At 35.5% G+C, this 25041-nt stretch overlaps 1 protein-coding gene and 1 long non-coding RNA gene across 3 annotated transcripts in view; one reads left to right on the plus strand and one right to left on the minus strand.

The window, feature by feature from the left end:
• LOC126911410 (uncharacterized) overlaps nucleotides 1-25041 on the minus strand; it is a 181805-nt gene that overhangs the window by 7607 nt on the left and 149157 nt on the right. The gene's annotated exons all lie outside the window — the stretch shown is intronic.
• On the plus strand, nucleotides 1469-23445 carry LOC118279369 (retina and anterior neural fold homeobox protein 2). 2 transcript variants are annotated; one of them, XM_035599053.2, is made up of 7 exons: nucleotides 1494-1527; nucleotides 1649-1762; nucleotides 13604-13755; nucleotides 14782-14922; nucleotides 19705-19792; nucleotides 22638-22782; nucleotides 23040-23445. In XM_035599053.2, exons 2-7 carry the CDS (start codon nucleotides 1690-1692, stop codon nucleotides 23233-23235), a joined length of 795 nt encoding a protein of 264 aa, XP_035454946.2. In that variant the 5' UTR covers nucleotides 1494-1527; nucleotides 1649-1689; the 3' UTR covers nucleotides 23236-23445. The 2 variants fall into 2 exon arrangements, with proteins under 2 accessions (XP_035454948.2, XP_035454946.2); XM_035599055.2 differs by having other exon boundaries at nucleotides 1469-1762; nucleotides 14785-14922; nucleotides 23040-23444.

Raw genomic sequence — 25041 nt, forward strand, 5'->3', positions numbered from 1 at the left:
ACGAAGGTTTGTATTTAGTCAAAGTATAGTAAAATAAGAAAAAAGAAAATAAACCTTACAAAATAAATGAAATCCCACCCAAAACATAAATGTGAAAGGCTGCCAAGTTCGATAATATTGGAATGCTTCGCCTATAAAAGAAGTGAGATCTAAATAAGTACCAAGTTCCATACACAGACCTCAGTTAAAAATGATATAACTTGGCAAGTTTAATAGAAAATTATATACTTGACTCATTGCGTTTAGTAGGTTTATTTATAACAAAGTGTGTGAAAACTTGCCAACTTGTTATATCATTTTTAACTGAGGTCTGTGTATGGAACTTGGTAGGTACTTATTTAGATCTCACTTCTTTTATAGGCGAAGCATTCCAATATTATCGAACTTGGCAGCCTTTCACATTTATGTTTTGGGTGGGATTATTATCAAATCAATTTGAGAAAATATAAAAAAATAAAATCGATTCTAAAGACATTTAAATAAAATACATAATGTTAGGTACTATTTATTTTTCAAATATTTTCAATGTACAGAATAAATACTTCTACAGTATTATTATCAGTGTAGATAGATAGATAGAAGATAAGTCCAGATTCAGGTTCCCGGTTAATTAACCCACAAAACGCAATAAGCTGGCGCCACTGCGACTCCTGCTACCTGACGATTTGTGTCATTTTTTACCACTTACCAATATTGTGGTAAGGTTAATCCTTTCGTTGCCAACAACTTGCTTTAAAACTTTGTACAATACATAAGCAGCTTAAAGCTATAGTTTAATTCTTTAGAACCATTCATAGAAAGCCAACCTGCCGGTTAGCGTACTCAGTCCGAGTGGCACAGGTACCAAGTAGAAGAATTTAATAATGTCACTAAATACTTATGTTGAATGAACAAATCATACCAGGGATATAGGATAGTCCTATTAATTATTATTTTGAGATTGACAAACAAAGCGTATTGCTTCGATATAAGTTTTTACACTGACATGGTCACTAACACTACTATTAGAACTCGAAACGGGATATTTACCCGCATTGCTTCATTTGTGCATATTATGTTATTGTGAAGATATAAATAGGTTGTTCCTACATAAACACATCGAATAATTTTCTAATTAATTTTGCTCTTTACTCTACTAGATACTATGTCCCAGTTAAAATTTTTCATTTCATACTACAGCAGTTAAAATAAGTTTAAGTAAATATTTTTAATCTTTTTTTATTTAATTCGTCTTATAATAAAATTGTTATAATACTTATTTCATTGTACATCTTATAACACGGCATGACACTCGTAAATCTAAATCCATTCATCACCTTAACTTATTACATCGACCAATCAAAATAACAAGGCGGGGTTTAAGAAAGAGACAGCGATACCACGTTTGTGAGCGTGCGAGAGAGATAGACTATTTAGCAGGGTTCCCTCTTGAAAGCGGGCGTTGAGGAAGCGATGGACGTACATTTGACAAAGTCGTCAGTCAAAGTTTGCAATTTGAGTCACAAACCCGCGGTCGCATTACACCGGGTAACTATTTACGCGAAACTTAAGAACACACGAAGTGATTGACAGTGGATATAAAGTGTAACTTTAAATTGAAGTATTTTTGTTAAGAGTTTATTTTTTGCTTTCATTTAAAATTTGAAAGTTAAATGTATTGAATGCGAAGTGCAGTGTTGTGTGGTCGCTATGTCAGAAGCTGGTCGCCGCGGTACTGCGTACACTATTGACAACATACTCGGACACACGGACAGACAGCCAGGTATGTTGATATTGAAGTTTTCGGAATGTTATACTGCAGGTTACGCGTTATTGTCTAAGTTTCATAAGAAGACTTATTTATTTATTTATTACTATTATAAAAAAGCAAAGGTATATAGGCCCTGCGACTGAATAAATAGACACTACATATAACACAGTTTGTAAAAACACAAAAAAAAAACAAGTAAATATCAGACTAGGTTTAAAACTACTCATAAACTAACAGTAACAGTAAATAATAGTATATCTACTTATACACATCCATACAAATCCAATGTAATGTATATAATTTGTATAATTACTATCAAACAAAAAAAAATTATATACCAATATCAAACAAATAATATTCTGCACTTTAAGAAGAAAGAAAATAATGTTCCCTCACACAAGTCTTGAAGATAGATATGTCGACTTAGAGTTCCGTACGGTATATTAGACGGCAGCGAATTCTTTATAATCTAGTGAACCTATTCGATCACATCTCATGCGGTAGACAGAGAGACCTCCTTTCCTATAAATATAACTTGAAGGGTTTTATCTCTTGCTACACCTATTACAAAAGTTTAATGTAGTGGTCTATTTAACTACTACATTAAACTTTTAACTACATTAAACATTAATTGAAAATCCGTTTGCAATAGTTTTCCTATACAAAAGACATCAACGATAACTAACGTTACATGCACTGGTTTAATTAATTTAATAGACTAATTAATTAATTTCATTTAATAATTAATAGTCTTATGTTTTCCTAGTTGTATTATGTTCACAATGTATTTAATTCAGTAGATTAAAAAAATCTTGTTACTATTATTTATTAAATACGGATGAAATTACCGTCACGTATGTTTGTAATGCCTAGGCAGTAATTACGAAAGACGATGTGGCCATTTCTCTAATAATGTTTTAAATTTCATGTTTAACGTAATTATAATTTAATGCAATTTTATTAATTACTTGATAGTATGTGCCGTTGGTGAATTAATTAGTTTATTATTAGTGACTGCTGTAATTTATTAGTGGCTGAAAATAACATTAACATTTCAAAACTTTAAGGATTGAGTAGAATAATATTGTACATAGGTATATTAAAATTTTCTTGACGAAAAAAGCCTAAGACTAAAAAGTATTAATTCCCATAAATCTCCAAAACTAAGAAACAAGGTTAAGTCTTTGACTGCTAATAGAAAACTGCTGAAGGCAAATTTCCACGGCGTTCAATGTGTTAATCAAAGCTGATCCTATTTTAATAAACCGCATTCAAATTGGGTCCTTGATTTAGGAGCTACAAGGCTGTTACTGGTTTTACATATTTTATTCTTACCAATAATGGGAAAAGTTCGTGCTAAGATTAAGATTAATTAAGATTAAGGGAGCAATATCCGGACAGTATTATATTCATAGATACTAGAGGTCACCCAGTGGTCGAAACTCAACCATAATTATAAATTTTATTATTACTAACAGACACTCAAATTGAGTAAAATATAAGTACATGCAAAAAAATACACCTAGTATAATTACAGAAAAAATAATAATATGATAACCAAAATATTAAATCTGTGGTGAGCCGGTGCCCGCCGCGGCGCCCCGTGGCGATGTTCTTTTATCGCAAACATTGTATACTTCATGTTATGAGTACTATTATGAGTAATATTGTACTAGCACCACTATACAACTATACAATGCACACAATACCTTGTGTTACGTCATTATAACACTTCGATGACCTTTCGAGGATTACCCACAGGACCACGCCAGCGAGTGCAGTGGGTAATTATTATAGACGCATATGTCGAACAAAATGCTATGTCATAATAATATTTTGAAACAGTAAATAATATTATTATGTTTTCATAATAAAGCGAAATCTTTTTTGTATGAATACTTAAGATTTTATTGAATAGGCTTTAATACGATTTCCAACAATAAAATATTAATTGATGAAACGTTTACAAAAATAATAAGTTTGTATAATTTCTGAAGTTCGATACCTGTGGATGAAGCCTAGTTTTAAACAGTCATGTAAATGCTTTGATTTATAGGAGAAATGGCTATTAAGAACTTATAAGGAGGTTTTATTGTGTTGTACCTAAAATTTACTTGACAAACAAGATATATGACAAACTTAAGTGTAGCATAGTTTTATTTACGAAGGAGTTTCTCAGTTTCGACTTTTTAAATGTTTGTCTGCGATTATCTCGCGTTTGACTGAACCGATTGAGATTAGTACGGTTTTCTGGAAATAATTTACAAACCACTTTTTAAAATGGAGTTTGATATAGTTATTGTAAGATATGTCACGTGACTTAATTTTGATCGTACTTTCGTATTGTTGCATTCGCGACCTATGCACCGTTCTAAGCAATTTAAGTTTTGGCACAGTGTAACTTATTTATTTACTAGCTGGTGCCCGCGAACTCCGTTTCGCCAAGAGATGTTAATGCGCCAACAGAAGATAAAAAACTATTATAATAGAGTCATTTCCGTATGTTTTTAAAGTGAAGGTGTTGCATGCCAGTTAAATAACCACTTCTCATAAGGACACTTTGTACTTCCACCATACCGAACGTCGAAATACATCGCAATAAGCCTAAAGAATTTCTTTATACACCACATTTGATGTTCTACCTGTAGGAGCCAATACAAACAAATTATCGGAGCTAGTGACACGCGAGAAAGCCACATAAAGCTGTCCGTGTGAAAAACAGCTCGTCCTAAGATCGACACCAGCGGCTCGAAGTGTCTGACCTTGTGACTTGTTAATGGTCATCGCAAAACATGGAGTAACGGGAAACTGCACGCGCTTAAATTGAAATGGGAAATGATTTGGGATTAGCGGTATGCGTGGTATAAATACTACTTCACCAGATCCACAACCCGTGAGAATTTCGGCTTCTATGGCACAAAACGAAGGGCAATTCACGTAAAAAGCGTTAATTTTTATCGATTTAGCTTCAAAATTAACGGAGTTTCATGGAAACTTACCCCCCCTTTTTCAGCCCCTATTAGGCATATTTTCCAAAAATCCTCATTGCATCATTCTTAATTTGTAACCAAATAGCCGAATATTAATTTTAATCGAATTAGCTTCAAAACTGACGGAGTTTCATACAAACTTACTCCTCCCCTTTTTACCCCCTTAAAGGGCGAATTTCCAAAAAAAGGATAGCCTATATGTTAGCGAGGACTAATAGCTATATAACAAAAAAAGTTTCATCAAAATCCGTCCAGTAGTTTTTGCGTGAAAAGCGAACAACAAACAGACAGACAGACAGACAGACAGACAAAAATTTTTTAAATCATGTTTTTCGCTTCTATTGGTTGAATAAAGATCCCCATCTTATTTTTTCTTAAATATCTGTAATGTACAGACATGGAGTTGTTATAATTTTATTATATGTATAGATAATTTATTTCTTATTATTATTTTTTGATTTTTGAAATAAAAATATATCTATGTCCTTTCTAAGGTTCTAAACTATATCTGTACCAAATTTCAACCAAATCCGTCAAATAGTTGCGGAGATTAATGGTATAAGCATAGAATGTTCGACGTGATTCTTTAATTTGGCATAACTTTTTTATTTATGAACCGATTGACATGAAACAAACACTAAATGTAAATTTAAGCATCCCACAATATATTCGTGAAAACCGCATCCAACTCGGATCAGCCGTTTCTGAGATTAGCGCGCACAGACGAACAGACAAACAGACAAACAGACAAACAGACAAACAGACAAACAGACAAACAGACAAACAGACAAACAGACAAACAGACAAACAGACAAACAGACAAACAGACAAACAGACAAAAAAAAGTTAATTACATTTTTGGGTTCGACATCGACATAACAATAACCCCTGCTATTTTTTTTATTTTTATTTTCAATGTACAGACAGCACTTTTCTACGATTTTATTATATGTATAGATTAAACTAATGTAACGGTTGTCGTTAAAAAACAATTAAAGTAAGGGATAATTGTAATTACAAAGTAATAAAACTAAACAAAACCTTAATTAACACAGTAAAAACCACTAATTAACAACATTCAAAAATAATATTTCTTCGAAAAAATTATAATAAAACAATGTGCGGACTGCATTAACATAGGTACTTTAATAAGTTTTTAAAATAATAATTATGGTGAGCCTATTATCACACCGAGAATAAATTTATTCCCAGTTAAACACAATTTCTAAAACACAAAAAATATCCAGGTATATTGATATCGAATGAGAAACAATCGTTAAACAATATCAATAAAGTGCATTTTAGCTGTTACTTAACGAGACGTAGGACATTTAATTTTAGTTCCTCATTTCTACACTAGATGGCGATGCCAGTGCTTTAATTTTATCAAGAGTAACACTAGTCGTTTGTATGATTAAAAACTTGAATCTTTAATGTATTGAATTAAAGGCAATAAACAAAATTATACAAAAACTTAAGTAAATACGTAATTAATATAGGTAATATCTATATCTTCTATACTAAAATCGTAGAAAAGTGCTGTCTGTACATTGAAAATAAAAATAAAAAAAATTATATTGGGGTTATTGTTATGTCGATGTCGAACCCAAAAATGTAATTAACTTTATTTTTGTCTGTTTGTCTGTTTGTCTGTTTATCTGTTTGTCTGTTTGTCTATGCGCGCTAATCTCAGAAACGGCTGATCCGAGTTGGATGCGGTTTTCACAAATATATTGTGGTATGCTTTAATTTTCATTTAGTGTTTGTTTCATGTCAATCGGTTCATAAATAAAAAAGTTATGTCAAATTAAAGAATCACGTCGAACACTATTCTATGCTTATACCAATAATCTCCGCAACTATTTGACGGATTTGGTTGAAATTTGGTACAGATATAGTTTAGAACCTTAGAAAGGACATAGGATTTTTATTTCAAAAATCAAAAAATAAAAATAAATTTATTCCGGACATACAGCGCATGTTCAATTCCGTACTATAAGTACGAAATTGAACTATAGTGGTCCTGCTGTTTCGTATATTCTAAATTGGTTTCGTTGTATTTGTCAATTAATAATTTTATTAGTTGGGTTTTCCTGGTTTTCTGGTTAAACTATTTAACGTAGGTTGAGTTTGATATCGATTATTAGTAGTTACTGTAGTTAGTTTGTTTAATAAAATTGTAAGTCTAATTTATAAATTAATTAGATTAGATTTCGTCGTTTCTTTTAAATTATTTAGTTTAAGCTTGGTTATTATAGCATAGAGGATAGGTTGTAATATAATTTCTTTTTTAATTGTTATAAATTCGTAATTCGTAGCTTTCTTTAGTTTTAAGTTAGTTTTCATCTTAAGTTCGGAAAGATTATAATATTTCTTTAGTTTAAGTCCGTTTTTAAACAATTTTTTCAATGCCCTAAGTGAGTATACATCTATTAAATTCAAACGCAGAGCTCATTATGTTGATTTTTGAAGAGTTCCCTGGAATATCTTCCACATCTCATTTTTGAAGAGATCCCGCGAGATCGGGAACTATGTGGTTAAAACCAAAAATTTGCCGGAAGTCACTATTCCACGCGAACGAAGTCGCAGGCAAAAGCTAGTCGTAAGTATATTTTGTTATGAGTTTGTAGCACCGACTTCTAAACTATACCTAATTGGGTAGGCTGAGGCACTATAATAAAGAATACTTATTGTTTTAAGGTTTTTAGTTCATGGAAGACAGGTATTTTAAACGTAGTTAAATTTTTTATTTTTTAGTTTATTAAATATAGATAGGTAAATAGTGAAGGTATAACGCAAAAAAATTAAACCGCATCTGCTTAAACATAATGAGACTTACCTTCTATAAGCAGATCTAGCTAATAGCCTCAAAGAATATTATTCTAGATCCAAATTATCCTTTTGAAAGAAATTTCTTTGACCTCGTAACTATTGAGGAATTGTACCTTATCATCAGCCCTTTGACGTGAAATGATGATTATCAGACGCAAATTGTTGAATAGCTCTATGAAATTAGCAGAAGAAACCTAATATGTACTCATAGCTTGAGGTTTGCCTTCAAAATCCCTGGGATCTCATCATAAAACACTGACCAGGTGGCAACAGTACCAACATAAAAGTATCGAACAAATAATTAATCACGCAAATCAGACCAGAAATGGTCTAGTAATCGATGTCCAAATCTACGAAGTACGATGAAAATTACATCGCTCAAGTACGAATAATGCTCATAAAATAAAAACTACTGAACCAAACTAAAACAAATGTTTATTGTTTTTCTTTGTATTTTCTTACTGAAACAAGTACTTTCAATTATGTACGGTATAGATTTGAAATTTCGCATGACGTCACTTTTGAGAACGTTTTATACTCAACAGTGACGTAGTTAGCTCATATTCGTTATATAAGTATTGTTTTCTTATACAATAAAATAAAAAATATAAATACGTGTCAAATATTTTTTATCACTTAACTGACGGAATAAATAGATTTTTAATTTTCATATCCCGTTATCATCCCTATTTGTAAGCTGCTTGCATTAAGTAATCAAATAAAACACGGGTATGATTGCATTATTTTCCGATTATAATAGTACTTAAATGTTTCATTCTTGCAGATCTAGTAACTATTTCAAAAAACCCTATTCTCAAACCGATTCAAATGGTATAAGTAGGTATTTCATTTACTTTAACATTTTAAATCGATAAAAGAAAGTTTATTTGAAGACTACACTCACGTCGGCTTAACAATATGTTACCAAGCAACTCTGTACTCTATATATCCATGTGCATAAAACTCAAAACAAGTACAATGTCTATTTTATTGAAGTATCGAGAATGTGTAGTGGCAATTTGACAGGATTATATCGATCATGTATTGTTTGTGTGAGTAGAGTTAAATGCGTTATTCTTTTATTGGACGTTCATAATATTTTCAAGTTTTTGGTCCGCAAAATTTGTTTTGTGACCCCGCACACAAGTTTAGTGTTTAAAGTATTTACGCTATTCATTTTGGCTGATTTATCTAGCGAATTGTGGTCTTAATTTAAAATCAGTCGCGGAATAAAACTGTTAGTGCAGTGGATGCATCTTTTGACGGAATAAGCTGGTAAACGAGCAGACGCATCACCTGATGGTTAGCCGCCGCTTGAAACACCAGAGGCGTTACAATTGCGTTGCCGGCCTTTAATTGGGGTTAGAAATTTAAGAGTTGTAGTGGAATCGGCGATCAGGAAGATTAGGAAGGAGGATAATCGGGCCTTCAGTAACCTCAATCACACTACAAGTGTTATTTCACGTCAGTTTTCTGTGAAGTCGACAATATTACTGTCATGTGAAAAAGCCATTTTTGGAAATTATTACATGTCTATATTTGTAAAGAAAGTTAAGTATTTGTACTATGCTTACTCACCGAGGTGTGATCACGTGGTGTTATAGTGTATTTACTGCTGCGTGCCTCCTGTTATCCCAGTGTATAGCAACCGAATCGTGTGCAGGAACGTACCATCAGTGATGAGACCTGAAAATTTGAAATAATATCATGAAGATATCAATGTTGATGTCACTGTATAGATTCATTATTATTTTTATGGTAAAAGCCGGTAAACGAGCAGACGGATCACCTGATGGTAAGCAATCGCCACCGCCCATGGACACCCGAAACACCAGTGGCGTTACAAGAGGGTTAGGAATGTTAGAGTTGTTGAGGGGATTGGGAAGATTTGGAAAGGGGTTATAGTTATTGGGATTTTTCATTTCGAAACTGTCAGCCATAAATAGATTTTATTTCAAATCTGTACAACAGTCTTGTATCCTAATCAATGGAAACAATATTTTCCACTTCTTGTTATTAGTGTAGATAAGTATTAGAGTATAGTGTAGTGTAAATAAAGAGTAGATTACATACGTACCTAAGTTGTATGGCCTATTTGTATATGGCACGTCCTCTACTTTCCAGCTTCGGTGTGTTCAGCACGTATGGACGGAGGATGTTCCATTGTGCCTGAAAAATTAAATTATTTACAAAATACATAATTTAAACAAAATGACAATGGTAAGCGAATAATAATCTGTATAATTATTTATGCAACATCCACTTTGCAGGTTCACAGGTTAACTTGTGAATTGAATCGTAAGCCGTGCAGTGATTTGCCAGTAAGACTATCCACTTTGATGAGACGAATTTAAACAGAAAGTTTATGAAAATTGTTTGGCTATTTGATTTAGTTTAATTATATTGGTAATCTGTTTAATTCGCTATTAACACTGCCCCTTAAAATACGGAAGCAAATACTCGTACAGACAATTTTTGTATAGATTATTGAAATTACAATGCGAGTGAGGGTCGTTACAAGATGAGTATTACCATTATCAACGGCTGCTTTACAACTAACAACACAGTGAACATCCTTTATAATCATTCTCATTTGTTCATCGCATTGTTCAGACGATACAGTTCAATTGTAACAAAGCTCTTATAAAAATAGTATTAGTATAAATAAACAGTGAATACGAACGATGTTAAGTGCTTTACAATACGTGTGTTTTGTTAAATCCGGCTTGTTTAACGAGGGTCGTAAACTTGATATGAGAATTCAATCTTTATTTGTAGGGTGTAAGGTACAGTTTGTATTGTATGGTGTTCACTATGTGAAAACTGTATGTAGGGTGATGCGGCTTACGTTGGGCCAGTAGCGAGCAATGGCATGGGATTAGCAGATCGATGTCATGTCAATCAAATGTGAAGCGGTGGGAACAAGCGATTATTGTGAACTTTAACAGTTTTTTAATGGTTTGTTTGAGTTGACTGTTATGAGCAAATGATGTTTAGTGTCACTCATGAACGTAAGGATTTTGTTACATGTTGACAACATTATATGCTATTTGATGTTTGATACGGAATACTATCGACTCGGAAATCGGACCTTGTTCAACCGTCTCATATGCGACCATAGTGACCATTAAAGTGCCATAGAAAATGTTATTTAACACATACATACGTCATACTTTATGATCTCCAAAGAAAAAATCTCAAAATCTTTCACCGGTTGTACTTTCGCCGGTTACAGTTATGAGCGTGATTCTATTTCTATACACCGAAAAAAACTAAAAGAATAAACTTAACCGGACCCGGAAACCGAATTCATGGCTTTTTGGTTGGACGACTTACAACCAGTATACCAATGAGGCAGTCTTATCAAATTAAAATCATAATCCTCATAAATGGCACGTAGTTACTCAAGTAGTAAATAAACTTGTGTTACTTACAATTATCACTTGAGAATGTGATCCGCTATCATTGCCATGATGTTCAGCTTGTTGGAGTAATCACCGCTCCGAGCCACATGGCAGGATGTTTGTTGAAACACCTGGAAAAATCACGCAAAGAAATTACATAAGTATCCAACTATTACGCCAAACTATCAGACACGGGGAAAACGAACAAAAATATATTTCGTTGCTCAATACTAAAACTTTTACTGTATGTCTATTCGAGCTTGCTTTACATTTATTCGAGTCGGCCAATGAGAGCGCCGAACGCGCTTTCGTTTCGATTACTTTAAACGTGAAGCCAACTCAGAGTAAGGATACAGAAATTACATCATGTCGCATCTTAATTCATAAATGTACACCCATCTGTATACCATCCTACTATCTGTATATCTGTATACCCATCTGACGTCAGATCAAAATAAATAAGTTAATGCTTGTTGTATGCGAGAATCGAATCGACACTTGCAACCAGTCACCCAAACGTTGAGCGTAACGTAAACATAAGTTATTCAAACCGCAAATATTTTTGAGTTCTATATTTTAATACAAAACTAAGTTAAAAGTCTATTGTAATTACACCAATGATATCTCTGAACACTCTTTGCTACGGCTACAGATCCACTGCAGCGTGCTTGTGAAGAGGTTACGCACGTGTTGTAATAAGATTTACTTCAAGAGAAAATGTATATAATTGTGTCTACTGCAACCTACAGACCCGCTTTAGCATTAATGGGGACATGCGAGGCTTGCACACATACAACCTAACATAGCTCAATGCTGTTAACGTCGTGTCCTCTATTCATAGTGAACATGTGCTACACAGTATATGTATCTTATCGCTACACACGCTGAGCTCGATAAAGCAACGCATTTTAGAATTGTTTATGAGATAGGGAGAAACGAGAAGACTAATCAACTAATGGTAAGCAATCGGCAACACCAATGGGCACTTGCAACAACAGAGGAGTTCGAAGCGCGTTGCCAACCTTTGGTAGGCGTGACACGTGTTAAAAGACAACTGCAATAATTGATTTATTTGATCACGAGGACGTGAGTCCACGTTTCTATTGCAGTACATTTGTACACTACACACGAATTAATCCACGAGGCACGACTACGTATGTATTGCAGTAGTATTATCGCTTTTGCAGTGAAATTATACATGCTTGGTACCACGGTGATGACCACAGAACAGCTTACTACTATTTCAACTGTAGTACACGTGGACCCACGTGGTTCAATAAATTAATAAGTAATTTATCCAAATATTAAGCCACAATAGTTTGCAGTGCACAGTTTGCGCCGCAGTGGATCCGCGCCTTTACGCATTAGTGAGAAAAAAAAGAAAACAAATGAATGCCATGCGGTCGGTCGCCATCACTTGACCTTCAAGTTTTATACGCGTTTTATTTCCACAAGAAGCTGGTAGGAACATATTTAAACAATTCCTTACACTACTGGACTAACGGTACGAAACCTCAAATATATGTATGTCAAATACAGTACAACTGTACTGCGGGTATGTGCACTTGCGTTTACACTACCATGATTAAAATCGACGGTTCGTCATGATCATTAGACACATTAATAAAAACATTGGGTCAGTGAGTCAAGTAAGTTTTGTACCGCATGTATTTTCGAAATTTATTTATTTATTTATTTATTACACTATGGAAGACTTACAGCTATATAAAAACTTAACAAAGGAGATATTAAGAAATTGCACTAAAGTTATTGGAAAACCAATATTACAATGCTTAACTATTGTAGATAACAATAAAATAATTACAAATCGTACTTACATACTGGTTCCAGTTTCAAAAAGATATCTGCCATGTGCCTCCACGTGCTATCTACGTAACTAGTACTACATTAAATGTCTACCAAAAATAATTAAATTAAAGTTAAATATACCTATGAAATATAATTCTAAACCCTATAAATAAACCTAATCTAATGATGTAATAAATAAAACTAAATACTAATAAATGAAATGAAATAGAAAAAAGTAAGTAAACTAAGTAATAAGATGTTGTTCTTGATACGGCCGAGGACAAAATGACCGAGGTAACTGATGCGTTGAATGACCAATGTTAAGAAACGCGAGTATCTTAGCATTAATAAATTTACTTCCACCTACATTTTATTTATAAATTAGAGTACGCGTACGATACTTTTACTATTACTACCACTAGTACTACTACCATACCTACAATCATTTTACATTTGTCGTGATTTTTAGTGTGAGAAGGTAGATGCATTTTGTTGGTCGAAGGTAGTAAGCACAACAGCCGTACCAAGCGTAAAATATTAATCTATACCTATCTATAAGTTAAGAGATAATTGTATTTACGTTGAAAACATTTTACATCACGTTCATATTCCATCATGCGATTTGTCGGTTAAATATTGCCGTTTGATATAATTACCGCATCGTAAACGGTAACGAGTTAAAATTTGTAAACCTTTGAAACTATATGTGATCAGTTTAAAATAAGTTCTAAGTCTATCTATTTAAAATTCAATTTCCAATACGCTTGACTACGGTAATTTTCCAATAACTCACACAAACAATTTTCTTTCTTTCACAGATCGGATAGAATTGAAAAGCGAGAGTGTTGCTCATTCGGACTCGGAGCACGAGCACGACCTGAGCGAGCACAATGAGCTGGAGCACGGGCACGGCGAGCACAGCGAGCACGGGGAGCATATGGAGGCGCTGGACGCCGGCAGACCGCGCAAGGTAACTTGATCTGAATTGATGAATGCATAAGCCTTAATTTTGTTTGTACCTAGGTGATGATAAATTATGTCAATTACAACGTTAAAGAATAAGTCAGTGTTTGGTGATCGATCGATCAAAAACTTTGCATAACTTGTGTTATGGTGGCTGCTGCGTCAAATGTTGTGGATTCGATTCGCACACTGAATAAAAGATATAGTCCTACCCGAATATTTTAATATTTTAACATTCCTACAGTGTCATCTAAACCAGGAACAGACAACAGTTCGTAAATGACACAAATAAATGTTAAGTGTACCTTTTTTTTTTTTTTTTTTTAAGACCCACAAAAACTTTTTACGTAATAAGTAGTTGCTATTATATTATCTGAATCTGCGTACGATTATAACCTAACTGTTTGCAATGACACTAGTGTCACCGAGGAGTATCAAATCTTTGCAATTAAAACCTTCATACACTTGAACGAAGACAATTTATTGTGACAATTTCTGTGGACTTATATTTTTGACGATCTATTGAGCTGTGGTACAACTCATAAAATAATTTAATTTAATTATCTTTGAACTAGCGACAAATTGAGAACCTCCTCTTTTTTGGAAAATCGGTTAAAAACCGCATCAAAATTAGTGGCGTAGTTTTATAGATTTAAGCATACAAAGCGACATAGGGACAGAAAAAGCGCCTTACTTTTACACTATGTAGTGATGTGCTACGCCTGAACATTAACCTTATCTTTGATTTTATTGTAACTTTCGTGAGACATACTAAATTAATTATTATGTTATCGGCTTACTCACGTACTGTTTTGACGAGGAACTCGACTAGTTTCAAGCCATGCTAGAGGCTCATATTTATGAGCAGCATTCCGCGACACCCGACGCGGCGATTGTCGCGCTGTTACTAGCATGGCTTGAAACTAGTCGAGTTCCTCGTCAAGTCACTGACATGGAGTAAGCCGATAACATAATAATTAACCTAATCTTTGTGTATAAATGCTCCCATCGACCTGTACGCTGGTTGTCCAAGCAGGTGCGCCGCAGCCGCACCACGTTCACCACGTACCAGCTGCACGAGCTGGAGCGCGCCTTCGACAAGACGCAGTACCCCGACGTGTTCACTCGGGAGGAACTCGCTATGAGGCTGGATCTTAGCGAAGCTCGAGTGCAGGTGAGACTGAATACCGTATTACTAGTATAAGCGTAATATTACTGCTTCGATTCCCGGGTCAGGCAAGTATTTCTGGGCTTTTTTCGGTTTTTCGATATTTTCTCTGTAGTAGCACGGAATCTGGAATTGTGCCCAGTATATGGCAATAGGCTCACACCCTATTACATGTGACTTATAACACAAATCGTGAAAAGTGGGTGTACATTGTATAGCGGCATTACGTGCCATAATGTGCACCTCTGCCTACCCCTTTGCGGATAAAAGGCGTGATTATAGATTGTCAAAAAATGTTTAAATTTTCCACAACCCGGGAATAAAAACGTTTTGAGGCCACATTATGCTTGACAGGCTTCATTATACCCTTTTAATCTTAAAGGCAATCTCTAACACGAGCATACATAGTAACTACTACCATAAAATAGTTAATTAATTCAAACTAGAATATAATTATATTGTAACGCGAGCACATTAATTACTCCACTTTAATGTACTATCATATTAATAACGCAATTAACTTTGATTCCAATTTACTAATAACAAGTTAATTAATTTGCGATTTCGCGAACAATTTTGTTGAAGTTTAATATGAAATGTATCGCCGCAAACTGTTCATAAATAAATTACTCGATGGAATTTGGTAGATTAATAATAATTATGTAATTAATTTGTTTTGTAATTTCACTCGAAACTTTAATTTGTTATTTACCTACCTTAGTTGTATATGTAAGTCCCATTTAATGTCATGTATTGAGCAATTTGAATGATTCCAAAATCCATTCTACTAAATAGTTTTAGTAATCGATTAGTTCATTTAAGGCCGCGTTCACATATAACGTCCGTTTTACGGGTCCATTAAAACGTATGTGTTATTAGCGTATGTAGTTGTATGAGCCAGTACACACATAATACAGTATTCCGTATCCAGTAAAAAATACCGATTCGACAAAATAACAGCCATCCGTTTTACGGGTCCGTTAAAACGTATGTGTTATTAGCGTATGTAGTTGTATGAGCCAGTACACACATAATACAGTATAGCGGATCCGCTATACTGTATTATGTGTGATACCGATCAGTATACTGGATCCAGTATACTGATCGGTTTATCGGATCGAACTGCGCCAGGCTTGGCACGGGGTGTAATGGATCCTGTAAAAATAGACGTTCTATGTGAACTCGCCCTGAATCACCTCCAGTAGCAACGGATCCATTAAAAAATCCTATAAATGCTGTGTGAATACTATCTCCAGTAGCGACGGATTCGTTAAAACGGATCCTGTTAAAACGGACGTTATATGTGAACGTGCCCTAAGAATACATACCTACAATAGAAAACCGAAAATCGCAATAATACTTATCCCAAACCAGGATTTAACCTAAAAGCCCTTCTTAGCATTTGTGGCTATTCGATCAAAGAGACGTAGAAAATATTTTGAACAACTAAGAAGTTTGACAATTCGATAAGTAGAACGATTAATGTGTGACAGATGTACAGTTCACATTCAAAGTGATACATATTACATAGTGGCATATTTAACCAAATTGCAAAGGCTGGTCGGTAGAGGTGCGAGGGTAATTAAAATTAGTGCTATTCTCATCGCTGCGCGCACAATGAGCGCAAATTGTCGATGGGCCGCGCTCACCGCAACGCGTCACCAAAGCTAAGGCCGACTGCACACTGACTTCTTAACAGACAAGAGGGAAGATATGTCTGCGAAACGAAGTCATGTTGTAATTACATAACACATTTTTAAGTTGAAATTTTCTTAATCACGATAACCATCAAACATATTAAAAAAAATTAACGATGTTCACAGTCCAATGCATATATGTATTTCTTTTCTGGCATTAGTTCACAATGTTCGCAGGTCTAGTTTTGTCAATAAAAATGAATGAAGATTTTTATCTGGATAAGACACAATTTTTACAAACGCCCACACTCATTATCCAAAACCATAAATCAAATCAAATATCAAACTGTAACCGATTATTCTAAGTCCTTGGTCATTGTTTGGTAAAAGGACTGGACGGAACAACGTCTTTATCCACAAAGTCTGTCAGGCTGAGACTGTGCAGTAATTAGCAAGTTTCTATTCTACAGAATGAGACTACAGTTAATCGCATTAAATGCACGGTTGCGTCACACCGGCTCGCAGTACAATGCTCGCTAATTCGCGCGTCATTACGCTCTCGTGGCGAGAGCGCTAATGTTTGCAGCGTCGTCGCGGCGCCACATTACGGCGGCTCCTTCGCTAATTGTTGCAGATATTGTAATCAGGCCTCTTGCAGGCTGCCGCGTTTTGTACAAGAATGAAATTATTAAGTTCCGTTAAAAGATAATAATAGCCAATGTGCATTTACGTCGTCCGTTCTGTTCTTGAGTGGAGACTGTTGCTGAACGACCGTTTATACTCGTCGTCAGTAGCTGTCGTCGCACTGTGATCGTGTTTTGCGGTAGACACTGCTATAAATCAGTTTTTTTTTTCGATAAAATAACATAGAATAGACGATTCAAGTCTATTAGTTTTATCTTCTTTAGATGCCTATCACGAGATTTCACGGGGAATGAAAACGAATAGCGAAGGCTTCGTTTTAAATATGCTTATCTAGAGAAAATCGAAAATACTTATATAGGCGATACCTCCTTCTACATATTTAAAATGTTCTGAAACACATGTATAAGTTTAACTAAAGTTAAATGTAATCGATTACCCACCTAATCGGATCCTACTATTGCTTAATTACTCGTAATCTCAAGTAACAATGGTTAAATTAAGCGCGGTTTGGCGCGGAGTGCTCTTTAACTGCAGTTAAAGCGAGCGCCTGCAATTTGGTAATTAGGGACTTCATGCGGTCTGCGAGGGGGGGGAGGGGCGTCAGTATAATAGCGAGTATTAGACACGACACTTGAGGGATTTGTGAGAACTTTCGGATGATTTCGGATGACATCGTGTCTGCGGATCTGCCATGTTGATCCTTTAATTTCGGGGAATTTCATGTAAAAAGACTTTTGAATATAATCCAGATTTTTGCTCGTCTGTGAAGTGGAGACTTAGTATAAGTAAATATGTCTATAGGTACTTTTTGGTATTAAAATTTTTGGGCACTATCTTGAAATCAGCATTTGGTTGTTGATGTTTCAAAGATTTCGTAGATACAATTTATAATGACACACCAAACAGTGAAGATAAATTATTAACTTGTAAAAGAAATAAACTGTGAATGTTCTGTTCAAAAGCGAATAGTCTTAACTGGATACATATACGAGTATGTATGAGTACATTATTTTATTTTGACTAAAGAAGCAGATATGATCCATTGTATTACTTCTACAAAATTCCTAATATCATACGAACTTAATACCAAAGACATTGTATAAGAGCATTCGTATTTGCAGTTGTTGAGTACCAACCCTATTGGCAGCCAAGTATCGGGGGAGCCACACAGTTCTTAAATCACACTCAACGCAGTGCAAATTGCTTTTAATCCACTCCATAGATGCCGTTAGCCGACAAAGGACGCAGTACTTACATTCTTCGTCGCCCTTTTAAATTCAACCTTATTCTGAAAGCTTACGGTTCATCTTGGGTCCACTGTTTGAAGTTTCAAGTTGAAATTTAGAATGGTATGGAGTGGGTCTCAATAAAAATGTCTAGTGATTGCTCTATGTAATCGACACGAGGCGGTCTATTCATTGCGAGTGGCACTTGACGAGTCGAACGAATTAAGTCCATGTTTAATTGATGAGTTTCACTGCTCGCTTGGGAACCTCTGTACCATGCTTACGAATACGGTCACGAGGAAGAATTCAGAATAGGTTTCTAGTATGAAGTTTGAACTATGTCTAGCAAGGCTTAACAAATCGCTTAGGAACTATTTCAATAGATTGAAAACAATAATACCGGCATTGTATTTGTACCTGGTGTTTTGTGACACAGATATACTTTCTTTAGATAAAAATCACTTAAAGTGAAGAACTTTCTATGAACTTGATAAATTGCTAGTAATTGATCAGTTAAATGGCTAATAGTTTAATCACTTTATTTCAGAAGTGGATAATTGCAATAAAATTGTAGTGCCATTTTGATGGGACAGTCAATCACGGCAATTTCTATCGCGCGGTGTGTTGTCGGCCATAATCGTCGAGTCGGCGCCATTGTAAGAATGCAGCGACTCAGTAAAATGGTCTCATTTGAAAATTATGAAATTACACCAATTTTTCCTTCTACAATGTCTTTTTATTAGCGCAATGTGGCTCGACTAGCTCAATTTGTTTCTATTCTCCGTTCGATAACATGCAAAAGTCGACGTTCCGACAATGGTGGAAGGATCATTTTGGTACATGAATGTGAAGGAATGGAAACCACGTATGCGTAATTGCTTTTCATTACGGTTCCATTGTAGTCGAGAGGTGCGGACGAGTGGGGGGCGAGGGAGGCGGGGAAAGCGTCAAATTGCCAACAATTACACAATAAAAAAATTAAAATCGTCCACAACTCGGATTGGATCCATTATTCGGAAAGAATCCAGCCCTGATTTTTCGTGCGGACGTCGCGTCGCGCGTCCGTTCTTGCGGGGTTGGAAATATATAGTCACTGTTTTGTATGAACATTTGGTTCTTCGCTAATATTGAAGTCGTCTGAAAACTAAACTTACAGAATAGAAATGTACACAATAGAGGACCAGTATTCTCCAATCAAAGTAATTACCAGGCTTATAGGGCTAGTGTAGGTATGACGGACGTAGCTTTTCAAAAACATTTATTTGTGGTTTTGTCGACAGGTATGGTTCCAAAATCGACGAGCAAAATGGCGCAAGCGAGAGAAGGCGCTCGGGAGAGACCACGCACCGTTCATGCATCATGATCATGGTGAGTGTACCGATCAAAACAAGGCATTCGCTTTAAAATACAAAAATTCGCTGCAATACTCAAATTTGTTCCATAACACCGATAACCACAGGAATTGCCAAAAATAAACACCTAAAATTACATTGGGGAAAATACTTTTCTTGTAAAACGGTTCACATACTTTTATAATGACAAGGTACAGTCGTCATCAGCCCACAAGTTATATTTTGACGTAATTGGTGTCCGTTTACCGAGCCCGGGGTGGTAATGTAATACCGATTGCACCCGATGTTTACCGATCATTTACCGATCCCTATCGGCCGTGTGAGCAAGCAATCTGTACATAAACTAGGGCTGATTGTCGTTTGGATACTTTTATAAATGCCCAATTAGTTACTTAAATGGATTTCCGATGATTTGTGTTGGTTTTAGTTTTATCGAGCTTGTTATTTGTTTGTGAGGCAGTCTACTGTTGGATTATAGGTGTGTTATATATAAAAGGCATAATCACCACGTTTGGCAGGCGGGTTGAAGATCGTAGCTTATAAGGTTTAGGTGTACGGCATTCTACGGTGTTTCATAAAGTGCGATTCCAGCCGACTCTTATGACACTCGCAAGAGTAATTGTGGTGACAAACGCATTCCTTTTTGGAATAGACATGTCTACAAGTCAAAGGCTTGCACTGTAGACGTGCAAGCCCTAACATGTACCTAATTACATTGGGTGTCATTCACACCGAAATCACCGACACAATTAATACCGATTGCAACGTAATTGCCCGGCACCCTACACCGGTGTAATAGGCGCCCCTTCACAAATCGCTACTTTAAAAACTTCACATGACATGTGTGCGCAATTGATTTACATTTAATCATCGCGACTGGAAGATTTTTGGTCGAACATATTATAATTTTGTCAAACGCTAATTTGAATCAATACTTTCGTGAAGTCTAAAATTAAAGTTGATGAATTTTATAATACCTAAGATTATAAGTACTGATGTAATAGTGAGTGTTTCATGAAAACAAATGTATCTGCCCACGCTTTTAGGTACTAAAAGGTGTGAAAGGTAGCTTTAAAGGCAATTAAAGATAAATTAAAAGTGTAACATAAAAATCTATTTTATACACCTAATCCCACAAAGCATTACGCTCCTTAATTACACATAGATTAAGGTATTTATTCCAAAAATACAACTATAATATCAGACAGCAATTAACATAATATGGAAAATAGTAGCGAGTAACAATCAAAGCTCTAAAGCTAAAGTAAAAGTAATTGTTACGGAAACACACACACTACGGTGTTATAGTGTGTTAGGGTGTCGGACCACTAATGTGTGTATAATGACCGGCCCGTTTACGCGATGTCCCGATAACAACAAATTACTGGCAATCCGTTTACTGCCTGATATATTTACTGTTAACACGTTCATGAGATTTCAATGTGTGGGTATTGGTGTCACAGAAAATAGTCCAATCAATTTCAGATTATGTTTTAGGGTGCTTTATTTAGGTACATTTATCATTGTTATCACGGCAGTATATGACATTGGTTCTTTAATAATTTCCTATGTCCTACTACCGGTTAACGACCGAAACAGATAACCGATTAGTTCTATTGAATTTCTGTCGAAAACCTACATCGATCAATTCAGTAATTTTGAATTAAAATCGGTTATTCATTTCGACTGGAAGATAACTCCGGCTCGTTACTGAGTCAGGAATTATTTTTCATCCTTTAAAAGTTTTCGGGAACCATAAAAACATAAGTAAAACCTCCTTCAGTCTGTTAGGTAAAAAGTTCCTTTGTTAAATCAGATTTTAAACGTTTCTTAACGTGTGTAAATATGTGTGAGTGTATGATTATGATATTTGTCCATGTGTGCTCGCTCGTTATCCACGCGGCACGCGACAATTGTGATAATTGCTTATGATTTGTATTGATACGCTTACTTCATGTTTAAACAAACTGTTCGCCAAGTCATTAGTAGACTATTACTTGAAAATACTTTTTTATTTTTCACACCAAAAACTACGGAACTATTATGGTGAAATATGCATGCAAAGATATGTCATGATTGATAGATAAATTGTAATTGAAAGGGTGCGGTGATAGACTAAAGTAAATGTACAAAATAAGACATTGTAAATCATAGTCTAAAATGTTCAAGTGTATCAGATCAGCATTGCTGCTGTTTCCATCAATTTGTAGCTGCAGTCATTTAGTGGGCTTAAGAAACAGTACGAAAAAGAAGGCTTAGTCAGTGAGGTGACAAAATGAATACTATTCTGCCGTCAATAAACGACTGGACACCAAAACACGATGATAAAAACATAGGCAGTCACGTAAATGTATGAATGTATGGTATTGAATACTGTACGGTCAATCGGGCAGTGTACACTAGCAGCATTGCGCGGGTACCAGGCAGGTGTAACGTTACTACAAGGGCGGCACTGTGTCAGCTATCATTGCCCACACCTGCTGCAAGGGTATTAATCAGAACAAATATTTACATTATTTATCTACCAACCGAACTGATTTCCTCAAAGGGTTGCTTTTACTTACAGGGGAATGAACAAATTCGTTTTATTAACTTTAGTATTGTTAGGCGAATCAGTTGTTTGTTTAGTAGTTCGGCTGTTGATCACAAGCTGACCAATTACTTGCCGTTTTAGATAACAGTGCACTCACTATTAGGCCAAACATATGCCAGTCTGTTGAAATATTGAATCTATTTCTTCCTTTACAGTATAAGGTTTTCGTGTTTCGTTCCAAAATGTGGATTACTATGGAGAACGAGTAAACAGTTCTTAAGGTTGAGGTGGTGTTGGCAGTATGTGGTAACAGTTCATATTGTTTCAGTGGTCGGAGAATGGGGCGGCGGTGGTCCACCAGGCGGCGAGTGGTGGGCGCTCGGCCTCGGAGCTGGACTGGGTGCGCTGGGAGTACCGGCACCGCTGTGGCACGACGCCGAGCCAGCCGCCGCCTTCAGGGCGCTGCTACATAGGTAGGTAATTACAATACTTGTAGACCCCTCTATAACAATAAATAATCAAATTTGGAATGCGACTTGGACAAATAGGCTACCGAAAGCTTAGGTGATGCAGCTGATCAGCAGTTAGCCATAGTTTAAAAACGTATCTGGCTTTCAACTTTAAATTGTTATACAACGCACTTAAATTGACTTGTACCTTGCTGACTGTTACCTACAAGGTTTCATTACAATTCATCTTTAAATGATTCACGATGATATTTCCTTAACAGATACGTACTGGCGCTTCCACCACCAGCGTTGCGTCCACCTGAGCCTGAACCGGCGCCGGCGTCACCCCCGTCGCCTCCTTCCCCGTCACCCTCGCTGGCCCGCCTGGCCAGTGCCGAGGCTCTGCGTCTGCGAGCTCACGACGCCCTCCTACAGGACCGCGTGGCACTCCAACACAATAACAAAGTCCACACGTAACCTGAACCGAGTGCGAGTGTCTGTGTCACACCTGGACATTTGAACGCGTTCCTGTAACGGTTCGTGTTTCTGATTGATGGACACATTGATGGGATAGTGTTGGTTCGTTTGGAACTGGTCAGTAAGCACTTAAGACCTTATTAGACTAGCGGTTTGGAAGCGGTTGCGAGACGGGGCGGGCGCGTAGTAGTTGCGTGGCGAATGAATCGTGGTAGCGAGGACGTCGCGGTCGTATAACAAGACTTTCTACACACTAAACAACGTATCTACCACGCTTTCGCGACATGCTCGCTACGCAACTCATTCCTTGTACCGCAGGGCACGCGCTCTGTTTTTAGCACGCTCTTAATCCGATGGTGTGTGTGGAATAACAAAAATACTTCATTAATTCATGGACTTACCATGAAGTAATGAAGTATTTTTGTTATTCCTTTCCTCATTACCACACTACAATTTACTTCTGTGTAAAGGTTGAATGATACAGTTAGTAATTTTATCAACAATCTAAACGTTAGCCATTATTTCAAGCTATTAATTCATTCGACTAATTTTGTTTATTGGCTGTGACAAAGGAGACATCACACCTACAACAGGAACAACAATTTAAGTGTAACAAAGAGTATTTATTGCAGAAAACAAAATTGCTACATTGCAGTCAATAAGTTTAGTTTGTTCTGCAATAGATATATGGAGAAAGTCAAGAACGCAACTATAAATAAGTAATATCAATCAATGTACACTCAATGAGAAACATGATCGTTACCAAGGAGTTTGATAAATAGGTGAATAGCCCATGTATGTTGAGTAGGTGCACAGTTTTGTGAACTGTAGCGCATATTGATATGATTATGGAAATAATTGTATATTGCACATTATAATCGTAGTTACAATTACAATAAATCGTAGTAATTAACAATGTTTATTTTAGAGCGAATATGTAATTGATTTGTTTTAAGTTTTGGAATAAATCAATATTTTTTGTACTTTGTAGAAAGACTTCACACCTTATATTCTTCAAAGATCCAAGTACCAAAGTTACCAAGTTTAAATGTATCACCCACTTACCTTCAGTTTAGTAAGCGTTGAAAAATATCATTTAAACAATTGACATAAAAAGCCACAGATTATTGAAAGAATGGAATGCTAAATATTTTTTTATAGAATTGTATTACCTGAATGACAATTGTCTTACACCTCGTTACCAAAAAGCTTGTCAAATCAATATACGTCATTTTACGTAGCCTTATATGAAATCGAGTGTAATCACGCTCAATATTATGTACAGTTGTCAAGAAAACAGCGGATTAGATCTAACCAGCCTTAGCAAACGGGCATTAGTCACTGCAATATCTTTCAGTAAGAGTTATGTCATCCTTAGAAGAAATTCGTGTTATGTCTTCAACAGGTAACTACGTACGTATTTGGTTTCAACATTGTCTTAATGTTATTAAATATGTATTTCATTGCAAAATGTAAAGGAACATGCTATTTTTTAAGACGTGTGCCTTAATGTTCAACGTTATTCTATTGTACTATACGAAACTGTCGTTTACTTTACATTCTACTAGATCTCAACGTGTATTGTATTGTAGTCAAGTAGTTTACAGTATGATTGTAAATAGACAAACATAATTCTGTATTATGTATCGTTACCAAATAATATAAAACACAGCTTGCTTTTGTAATACCGTAGTTGTTTTTGCCCACCGATAATTTATATTAATTTAAGTAAAATATGCATAGTTTATTAAGTGCTTCAATAGCTAACATAGTTTTCAATATTTTAGATTTCAGATATACATATAA

This window comes from Spodoptera frugiperda, chromosome 14 (genome assembly GCF_023101765.2).
Source record: "Spodoptera frugiperda isolate SF20-4 chromosome 14, AGI-APGP_CSIRO_Sfru_2.0, whole genome shotgun sequence".
NCBI classification, from domain to species: domain Eukaryota; kingdom Metazoa; phylum Arthropoda; class Insecta; order Lepidoptera; family Noctuidae; genus Spodoptera; species Spodoptera frugiperda.

Excerpts from the sequence above, each read along its gene's own strand:
- LOC118279369 (XM_035599053.2), top strand. The coding sequence starts at position 1,690 with ATGTCAGAAGCTGGTCGCCGCGGTACTGCGTACACTATTGACAACATA. Across the intron at positions 1,763-13,603 it reads ACACACGGACAGACAGCCAG|ATCGGATAGAATTGAAAAGC; the intron begins GTATGTTGATAT and ends TTTCTTTCACAG. Across the intron at positions 14,923-19,704 it reads TTAGCGAAGCTCGAGTGCAG|GTATGGTTCCAAAATCGACG; the intron begins GTGAGACTGAAT and ends TTTTGTCGACAG.